General features: G+C 45.2%; 1 protein-coding gene across 3 annotated transcripts in view; it reads left to right on the forward strand.

Moving 5' to 3' along the window:
- Nucleotides 1-1,134: 1,134 nt before the first annotated feature.
- The window catches only part of KIF13B (kinesin family member 13B), a 118,585-nt gene continuing 108,792 nt past the window's right edge, over nt 1,135-10,927 (forward strand). For all 3 annotated transcript variants that reach the window (XM_015622253.2, XM_033513126.1, XM_033513125.1), the window contains exon 1: nt 1,135-1,244. In XM_015622253.2, coding sequence (XP_015477739.2) covers nt 1,190-1,244 — 55 coding nt within the window. In that variant the 5' untranslated portion in view covers nt 1,135-1,189. The remainder of the gene's footprint in view (nt 1,245-10,927) is intronic.

The following is a 10,927-nucleotide window of genomic DNA, read 5'->3' on the forward strand; positions in this document are numbered from 1 at the left end:
CCCCACGGAACACAGAGTAAATGCCAAGGTGAGGTGTGTGAGTTCCAGTGGCAATGCTGTTGTCTGCTCAATATGAAATTCCTCAGTATTTCCCAAAAATGAGGGGACTGAGAGGTGATGGGCTTCCCTTGCAGCCACCCACGGGTGGAATGGCAGGGTCTGTGGTGACCCTGAGCTCCCTCCGCTCTATAAATGCCATTTTGGCTGCACCCCCCCAGAATCTTTCTATTCTGAAAGACTCCCCATCTGAGCATACAGTGCCTGGGTCCCTCACTTCAATATGAACATTGAGGGGCTGGAGCGTGTCCAGGGCAGGGAATGGAGCTGGGGAAGGGGCTGGAGCACCAGGAGAGGCTGAGGGAGCTGGGAAAGGGGGCTCAGCCTGGAGAAAAGGAGGTTTGGGGGGACTTTGTGGCTGCCTACTGACAGGAGGGGACAGCTGGGGAGGCTCAGGCTCTGCTCCCAGGGAACAGGGACAGGATGAGAGGGAACAGCCTCAAGTTGTGCCAGGTTGGTCATTAGGAAGAATTTCTTCACAGAAAAACTGGTGTCCAGAAGCTCCACATGTGGACATGAGGAAGAGCTTTTTTCCTGTGCAGTGACCAAGCACTGGATCAGCTTGACCAGAAAGGGTTGGAGTTTCCCTCACTGGAGATATTCCAGGACTGCCTGGATGCAGCCCTGTGCCATGTGTTCTGGGATGACCCTGCTTGAGCAGAGGACCAGACGAGCCGCTGTGGTCACTTTTCAATTGACCAATTCTGTGATTCTGGGTTTAGACATTGGAAGGGGCTGCCCAGGAAGGTTTGGAGTCCGCATCCCTGGAGGAGTCCAAGGAACACCTGGACATAGCGCTCAGTGCTCTGGTCTGGTGACAAGGTAGTGATGGATCACAGTTGGACGCGATGGTCCCGAAGGTCTTTCCCACACTAATTAATTCTGTGAATCAGCCAGCCTCCTTCGTTACCTGAGGGCAGCGGGAAGGACTGCATCTCCCAGCGTGCATCGCGGCATCCCGCCGGGAGCCGATGGGGGCGTGTTACTTCGCGATGCACGCTGGGAGTTGTAGTCCGGCCGGCATTGGCCCGGCGCGGCGCCTCCCTCCCCGGCGCTCCTCCCCGCTCCGGCTCTCCCTCGGCAGACGGAAGCCGGGCAGGGACGAGGGAGCCGGGAAAGCTGGAGCGGCAGGATGGGGGACTCCAAAGTGAAGGTGGCGGTGCGTGTCCGCCCCATGAACCGGCGAGGTGAGACTCCCCCTTCTTCCTTCAGCACCCCCCTCTCCTGTCCTTGCCGGGAGCGGCGCGGGGTGCCGGTCCTTGGGGACAGGTGTCCGTCGGGACAGGTGTGCCCCGCTGCGGGTGAATCGGCGCGTGTCCGTGTGTGCTTAATGATTTATCAGGAATAAACACAGCCCGGATGGGCACAGGCGGCTTTGCGGCCGCAGCCGCGCCGTGCTCACCTCCCCCCTTCTCCCGATGTCCCTTTTCCTAAAGCTGCCCGGGTTTATGGTTTTATTTTACCTTGCCCGCTCCCCCGGGGAACAGCCCTGTGCACACCTCTTGCACCTGCTTCACAGCCGCTTCCTGCTGGGCGAGCCCTTCCTTCTTCCTGCTTGGCGCTTTTGGGGGAAAATGCTTATTTTTCTGCATTTTGCCCTGTGCTAATTCACCCCGCTGCTCTCCAGCCCTCGGTGCTTGAGCGGGACGCTGTTAAGCAGATGACAGCGACACAAGGACAAAAAACAGGCAAGAAAATACAGAAGAGGAAGCGAGAATTGACAAGAGGAATTTTTGTTGTTGTTGTTTTTGAGTTGTTGTTGGCTTTTTTTCCCCCCTCAGCGAAACTTGCCTAAGGGTTATGTTAATCAGACCGTGGTCTGGGCAGCTGTTTAAATGTTTATGACTTGTCTTAATTAGAAAAACTTGCTCTGGATGATGAGGAAGCAAATATGAAAAGGCAGCTTCAGCCAGGGAATGGGAAGGTGAAGAAGGCAGAAATCCAAGAAAGTGTAGGGTGGCTTTTTTTTTTTAATCTCACATTCTCACAGGAGTATGCCAATAATTCCTTTTGTGGAAAATGAATCCAGTGAAGTCAGCTTAGCAGTTGAAGAAAAAAAGGAAGGAGAGGGGAAGCCCTTTATTGGCTGCATGATCTGACATACAATATATTTTTAATTCCTTCCTATAAAAAAGAGAAAGGGTTAAAGTATTGGGTGCAGTGATTCTACACCTGTAAAATGTCAGCACGGAAATGTTCACTGAGTTCACAAGAGCTCCTGGGTCCCAGAACAAGAGATGGTGTTGATGTCTTTACAGTCTGATGATTTAGGGAAATTGAGGGTATTTTGACCAAAAGCTACATTTTGTTAAACTTCAGGTGCCAGCTCTCAAAAACTGAGGAGAATCCATCCTTACAGAGAATTGGTTGGAGGAGATGGAATTGGTGGGAGCTGGGAGAGGAGCTGAAAGGTGGTGCCTGGTGTCGGTGACAGATTTGGGCTTTCCTCTTGCTCATGTCCCTTTCCTGACATAGGTCATTTCCTTGGCTGTGCCCCAGACATCTCCTGACTGCTTGGTGTTCCTCACCCCCGGGATTAGACAATAATTCAGGTTGGAAGGGACCTCTGGAGCATGTCAGATGAGATGAGGTTGCACAGGGCCTCGATCAGTGCAGTCTGGAATCTCCCAGGGTGACTAATGCACCTCTCCCTCCCACATATATCCTAGGTCTGTTCAGCCCTGAGTTTGTCCACATGTCCCTTTCCAGCCAGGAACTGTGGGGAAGCAGTGGGGGAAGCAAAGGAATCTAGAGGAAATGTAGATTGTATCTTGTCACTGTCTTTCATAGACTCTCCTGAGTTGAAAGGGATCCACAAGTCCAGCTTCTGTTTGTCTTTTATTCTGTATAAACTTAAAAACGTTATGGGGAGGATGACTTCTCAGGAGGCTCATCCAGGACTGAGGGACATTTGAGTTTCAGTCCTTGATGCTCATCAGAAAGAAGGGGGGTATGAACCCCCTACTCTTGGCAGCTTGCTGCTATTAAACATCCTGTTATTTGTGAGTGATGCCTAAATCAATTTAAGTCTAGCCTAGAAGATCCATGTCTTTTTCTCCCTCAAACAAAATGTCCTGGAATTGTTTTTTTTCCCAGCAGATTATTTGTCACAGTCCAGATGTTTTGGTCAGGTCTAAACACCTGATACCTCCCTATGGTGCTTCTGAAGCACCTTGAATTTATAGAAACAAACAGAGATACCAAGGATAAAATTTTTCTTAACTGTTTAATGTTAAATTTAAGCATTTATGCAGCTGATTTTCTGAAGAGTCATCAATTTGTAAGACTTCTGAGGCCTTGCTTTTTTTTTTTATTAAGCTTTGAGGCAGGAGGCAGCTTTCCTGCAAGCTCTTTCATACACATTTTGTTCTGAGCAGGATTTGTGTGGAGTTCTGGGGCTCTGGACCTGAAGCAAGTATTTGTTTTCTTCGGGATCACGAGTAATGTTCTTTCCTTCCCTCTGCACCGAAGGGCTTAACATTGCAAACCTGTCAGATGGCTGAGACTGTGGAAAGTTAAGCTTTGAAATATTCTCGGTGTTTACTTGTGGTGGTGGTGGTTGTCTTTGGTGTTTGAGTTATGAATTTCTTAAGGCGAGAGTTTATTAGGTTAATAAAAGTGGTGTGCTTAACTGTTAGGAGTTTTTACAGCTCATAAAAGTGTAATGGGTTCCTTGCCTGCATGTGGAAGGGGTTTGTGTATCAAATAATTGGTTATTTATAGCACTCACATTTCAAGGTGTTTGGATTGAGGGTCCTGCCTCATTCTCATGCAGAGTGGTAATCCATAAACTCAGTTTATAGCTCTAATTTTTAGTGAGGGGAAGCATTTCTAATTGCACTTGGGTTTGAGGGCTTTTTTCCAGGCTACTTTATTTTGGATCTTCAAATTAGCCCTCAATCCTACCAAGCCTGTGTGGAGGCTTTGCTTTTATAAAAATGCTGCCGTCTCCACACGTTCGCAGTGCCACGTCTGAAGTTGGAGGCTCTCCTGGGTGGCAACTGAGGCATCTTTTTACATCCCTTCTACTTTGCAAACTGGGATCTCGCATAACAGGCTTTTATGAATAAAATAATTCAGTATTGCTTTGTTAGATAAGGCTCTTGGTCTTTTATTTTCTTGCCTCAGTAATTCACTAAAGTATTTCCTAGTGCACTGCGTTATTCAAATGGGGGTTTGATAACAATCAGGAAGTTCTTTTGCTGTTTTATTTAAGAGTTGTAATGGCTTTCCTTTTATGAGTGTCATGTTTGACTTCTCTTAGCAGATATTCATCATATTTCAGGTAAATGCAAATCTCAAGCCATTCCATGAAACAAAGCAAATGACAGCTGAAGGCTTTTTAATTAAGATTTTTCTGACTGAATGCTTTGTTTTGAGGTGATGTTTGGGAACAGGCAGTACATAAGTATATTAAGTCATTGTGTTTCCTTGTGCTTTTGAATCAGTTCAGTGGTTGTGTTAAATAATACTGATAAAAGTTGTTCCATTTTAAAAGAACATGACTTATGCTCAAGGATGTGGCTGATGACACTTAAGCCAGTCCAAACTGCTACATCTCATTTGGGTCAACACTTTTCGAGCAAGAAAGGCAGGAAAGCACCTGATTAAACTGTTCTAGAATTGTAGTGTAAGATCTGCAGCTCCAGTTTAAATATCTGGATTAAACTATTTTAGAACTGCAGTGTAAGACCTGCAGCTCCAGTTAAAATACCTGAATTGCCTGTCAGTACAGATCCAGGTATCTCTCATGTTGATATTATTGGTATATATTGATATATTCATTTATTTATGTTATTAAACATTTATCCAGATGATCAGTGTTCAAACAGGGATCTCCTCGTGCTTTGATGATAAAGGTTCTGTTTCCAGTGCTTGTGAGGAAGGAATTTGCTTCTGTGCCTCTACAAGCTCCTGATCACTGTGTCAGGTGGTAATTTTATGTCCTCCTACACTTCTTTGAGGTTTCATTTCCAGCTGCTTGAAATGTTTTTGGGGTTTGAGGTGAGGAGGTGGGGGTTGTTCCTGTGTTCCTCTGTTTGTTTTCCCGTGGAGATTACAACAGAGACAATTTATGTGTAAACTGGAGTTTGTGCAAGCAGGTTTATAAGGTTAATTACAGTATTGGAGGGCGTGAAAACCTCTTGTATCCTGATGGCAATGTGCAAACCACAAGGCTTTTCTTCACCATTATCCTTGTCCTGCACGAGTTCCTGGCGTTTGGAATATTTCCTGGTGATGGTTGATAAGGTATAAAATAGTGTTTGGGCTTAGGAGCAGGATTAACCTTGAGATAAGGTGCCAAATGGGTAAAGGATGCAGAGTTAATGTTTCATCTTGTGAGGCAATTGTATTTTAAGAGCTCCTAAGGTGCTTCCAGCCTTACTCCCAGACATCCAACGTGGATGCCACAAAGCAATTTTAGTGCTAATTGCACCTTCCGAGCTCCAAGTGCAGGGGGAGGTTCCCTTGCTGCTCTGGTTTCAGGTTGGCTGCTCCTCCTGAAGATCAGATACACCTGGAATAGCTCTGCCTTGGCTTTTGGGTGCTTGGTGGCAGAGAAAACTCGGGAATTTCATGCTGTTAACTCCAGTGTTGAACCTCCTTGGAGCTCACCAGTTCCCCACACTGATTTATTTACTCAGTCCCCACGAGCACAGAGATGTTGGCAGCAGCAGAACTGGCTGTGAGCAAGGTCCATGTCCAGATTCATGAAGTTCCTTCACTAAAGCTGTGTGGGAAGCTCTTTCCTTGCAGAAAATGAAGCAGCACAGGATAGAACACATTTTTTAGCATTTGGACAACATGGAATTAACATGAGGGGGCACCTTGCCTTTTCCATGTGCTCTTGAGTTCGAGTTGACTTTCCCCTCATGGACAAGCTTTGAGAGCATCATTCACCCTTCCAGATGCACTCCTACATATTTAATGGTCTTTAATTGCTGCAAAATGAAAATTTAATGACTTACATTTGAGCAGTTCGTATAACAAGAGAAACTTGAAGGGTGCCTTCATGTTGGTAGATGTGAAGTACAAGTCAAATTACTGTATTTTTGTCAGAATTTATCACTGTGTCTTGTAATCAATTCTGTATAAGTCCTTTTACGCTCTTTTTTTCCATATAAGCCCTTGGCATTATCATGTAGATGGAAGTTATTTTCACATTCACTCATCTCCTCAGTTAGTTTTGCCTTTATTTGTGTTGGCTCCTGCATAGCAAAGGGCAAAGAGAAAAGTCACCCTTGGGAAACAAATATTGTCAGGGAAACTTGAGGACTTGTTGTCTTTGAACTGGCTTTCACATTTCTTTTTCAATCAAAAAAAAACAACAGAAAACCCCAAACAACAACCTCTCATTGTTTATAGTCGATTTGTGTGATAAACAAATATTTTAAGTTACCATTTAAACACTGCTCAGTGGTTTTGCTATATGCTTTTCCAGACCAAGAAAGGTAATGAAAAACCAATTGTAATTTCTTATCCAATGCAACTTGACGGCTCAGGCCACAACATTCCAGGTCTAACCTCCACGGGAATGTTAATCTCCTGAAAATCTACTGGCAATTTAAAATATAAAATTTCTATCGTCTGTCTTCACAGGAGATTATTTTAGCTTTTGTATTTGGGGCCAATTTTGGCTTATGAGCTTAGGAGAGGCACTTTAAACCTTTCACATTTTATTTGTTATACTTCAGTTGGCTTTGCCAGCTTTTGTCAAGCTCTGCAAGGCCAGTTGTTCTGGTTCCCAGTGACTCTGTAGAAGCTTGAATCGCATCTCCAAAGGGTCCTGAGGTGTCACTGAAGGTACAGCTGCCCTAAATCTGAGAGTGGGATCAGGAGGAATCTGAGACAACTCTTATTCAACCTTTTATTCATAGCACCAGGTTCATGGCTCTGTTTCAGTGGGGTTCAGGATCAAATGGTATTTGAAAGGGCTGGAAAATTGTCAACTTTCATAAACTAATTTCTTAAATTGACTTCTAATGGAAAAGCTTAAATGGCAATCGAAGCTTTTGATTAATTGGGAAGTGCTTTCCCTTAATTCAAAGACTCATGGAATGGTTTCGGTTGCAGGGGACCTTAAAGCTCATCCCATTCCATCCCTGCCATGGGCAGGGACACCTCCCACTATCCCAGGTTGATCCAAGCCCCATCCAGCCTGGCCTTGGACACTTCCAGGGATCCAGGGACACCCACAGCTTCTCTGGGCACCCTGTGCCAGGCTCTCCCCACCCTCCCAGGGAACAATTCCTTCCCAATATCCCATCCATCCCTGCCCTCTGGCACTGGGAAGTCATTCCCTGTGTCCTGTCCCTCCATCCCTTGTCCCAAGCCCTGCTCCAGCTCTCCTGGAGCCCCTTTAGGCCCTGGAAGGCTGCTGCCATCTTATACAGTGTGAAAAAATAGGGAATGTAAAGTGGAAAATATGGAGTGTGGCATAATTTGTAACAGACTTTTCATCTACCCTGGCTGTGCTACTAAAAGCTCTTACTACACCATGCCTCCCCAACCATTAGTTTAAAACCTTGCATACCCCCTTATTTGCTGTATCATTGTTCATTTTAAGATTATTTCAAGCTGCCCTGCAAAATCCATCTCTTAGGATCATTTTGTTTGGGTGTGAAATGGAGTGACCTGAAGTGGGATGGTTTTTAGGGTGGTGGCTGAGGGAGGTGTAGAGTCACCACGTGGCAGTTCAGGTGTTTGCGTTGTGCCACCCCAGGCAGCCTCTAGAGTTGGGTACAACATTACCCAACCTTTGCTGTCAGTAGTTGAAGCCAGTCCATGAAAACAGCTCCCTGCCTGATCCATAAGCAAAGACAGAAATTTCCCAGAGCTGAAAACATCCAGCATTTTCCAAAACACCTCTCTGCCCTTCCTCCAGGATTCACACACACTCCTTGTCTCTGCCCCAAACCTGATTAATACAATTTCATGTGGCACCTTAGCCAGTGTTTCCTAACTCTGTTGTGGAAAATCTGCTGTGGTGAGTTGATGATTACCTGGCATGGTGACTGCTGTACAGAGGGATTGGAAATTCTTCCCTGTGGTGGGAATGGTCCAGTGCCCACTCAATCCACTGTTCCTTGCAGTGCTAGGCTGCTCCTGGCTTTGCTTTTCCAGCTCTCTCTTGCTTGCTGGCTTTCCCACCCTGTTTGAAATTCACTGAATTTTTGTGAAAAAGCCCAAAGCGTATATGGGGAGTGAATTATTTTCTCAATGCTTTTATCAAAGGCATTTGATAAAATGTAATAATTTTTAAATTAAATTAAAGCATTAATTTGGGATTTACGCAAGTGTGGTTTCAGCTATGATCTACACTGAATCCCAGTTTTAGAAAAGTCTTGTGAGGAGTTGAAAAATCAAGGGAAAGGGGAAGGAGAGTGACTTCCTTCAACCCCCACCTTCCAGTTTCACAAGTAAAATAAAAACTCATCCAAGGAACTCCCTGTGATCAGCTTGGACACAACACTTAACAATTATTCTTGCACTCAGCCCAGCTTTGCTTAACACTTCTACAGCTGTGAAATGTAAATGTGGAGAAGTGACTCAGATAACGTGTTACCCTTTCATTATGGATGTCACAGCTCTCTTACTCTGAAGCTGTGAAAGAGATTTTCATTCTCTGCAATAAATGCTTCTTGATGTTGAACGTTTGAGTTTTAATTCTTCAAAGAGGAATTAGCTGATTAGTTTCTTGATTTGATGAAGCAAATGAGAAGTTGATTGTGTTTGCTCGGTAATGACTGAAGGCAGAAGCAGGTTAGCAATAATAATAGGGGAGATTTTGTTTGAGGTGCAAAATTTGGGATGAATCTCCAAAGTTTGACAGTGAGCCACTTCTGTCATCCTTTAATTTCATCTCTAATTTCTGAATTTCATGCTGCCAGGAAAAAACCATACCTGAATAGTTGAATAAAATGATACCAGACTTTGACAAGCGAGTCTTTACTGCAGGACAAATTAATTGGGGTGTTTGGATGTGCATCCTTATGATCTTATCTTGGTGCATCCCAATTTTTTCTTGTTGTTCAGGAGCAGCAAGTACCCAGCTCACCTGGGAGACACTGAAACTAGTAAAAGTAAGGGTGGAGTCCTTGTGTGATCATATCCAAAAGAGCAGGCAGAGAATTTGACTATAAGGCCAACCTGCTTCAATGATATTAAAATTTTAATGAGGTGGAAATGATGATGATATAAGTTTCAGCAGTGGCTAATGTAAGATTCATCTCTCAGTGTACAGGAAGCATTAAAGAATTCAGAAATTTGCCAAAGAATGTAATGGAGCCAGAATTTGAAGAAAGTGAGTGATGTGCTGTTCAAACAGGATTTAAACTGTTTCTTCAGCTGAAAGGAGAGTTTCCATGTGAGCCTCTGGCCAAGGTAACTGGGATAAGCAGCCTTAAGGCTGTCTGGATCCAGACCCAGCTTAGAGGCTCAGTGTAGCTGTTTCTTAGGGGTTTGTTTCATGTGACACCATGAACTGGTGGAGCAGTTCATCTCTGCTGGGACAGGATCTCTCCCAGCTCCTCTCTTCCCTCTGCACAGGTCTCCCCACCTGTTGGCATGGCCAGCCTTTCGGTGGGCTGCTGGAGCTTTCCATAGGGTCTGGATACATCCATTTTCCATGCTGGGTAGTTTTCTGCTGTTGAAGTGATGTGGGATGACTTACAGAGGATGTGCTGAGCATGGTAGTGGCAGAAGGTGAGCAACAGGCGCAGGAGGGAAGGACTGGAACCTCTCTGTTTGGAAATAGCTGCTAGTTTGGCTCTCCACATCTTCCAAAACTGTGCAGCACACCAAGGTGAGGGGTTCTAGCATTACCTGTGTGAGGGTGATAATCACACAAGGTGTGTTGCACAGGACAAATTGGCTTTGAACCTTTTTTCTTGTGAGGACATTTGGCTTTAAGGGAGTCTCTTATGCTGACTGTGTGCTTTTTCATTTGACAAAAAGAGGTTTAATGAGCGCTGGTAACATGGAGTTCACTGGGCAGTCATGGATGCAAAGCCTGCCATGGGCGTTCTCTCTCAAGAGCTGCATTAAAAAATGTGCCAGAAACCATGCTGCTTGCAGACCTTATGCTTTGCATGAGGCAGGTAAAACCCTTCCTGAGGAGCTGGGAAAAGCAGGTCAGTGCAATACAGAGCGTTAATCACTAACCAGCCAGACCAAGATAAAGTGCCTTGTGGGATATGGGACATATGAAGACCGTGGTTTCATCTGAGCAAGCATGTGTTGCATATTAATGGTAGGTAAATTGGCTTTCAGGGTGTGGGGAGAAATTAAAATAAACACTGGCTTCTGGAACTCGTCTGGCTCTTCCTCCTGCAGATGCACAGTGTAATAACAGAGGAGCAGTTCTGCCCTCTGTTAAAATTTCAGTTTCATGTGACTGCCTGCTCTGGCCAATCCTCTCGAGCTTTGGCTTTCTTGCTTTGTCAGGTAGCAAAAAGGCTGGAATATTACTTTCCAAAAATGTTCATGGAACGTTATTGTGTCACTTATCAGGAGAGAGAAGTCTGCAACATGCTGTGCAATAAGATCTCTTAGTGCAACGTGGTCTCTGCCTGAGACATTTCCAGACTGAGTTTATAAGGTGCTGTGAGGTGAAAGAGCAAGTACAGGTGACTGAGGAGGAAAGAGCAGAGATGAAGGAGGATGAGGATTATAATTAACATGATTAGACACGAGCGTATTTGGGTGATTCAGCTGAGGTGCTGAACCCTGTGTGGAGGTTATTCAGCATAGCCCCTCGTCATCCCAGTGTGGGAGGGTGTGAGCAGTGTGTCATGGCCATTGGAATCAGCGTCTGGGAGCTTTTTCCAGGGTTAATGTCACAGTTCAGGGATGTGTTTGTGTCCAGGCT

This window comes from Parus major, chromosome 3, assembly GCF_001522545.3.
Source record: "Parus major isolate Abel chromosome 3, Parus_major1.1, whole genome shotgun sequence".
Lineage (NCBI taxonomy): Eukaryota > Metazoa > Chordata > Aves > Passeriformes > Paridae > Parus > Parus major.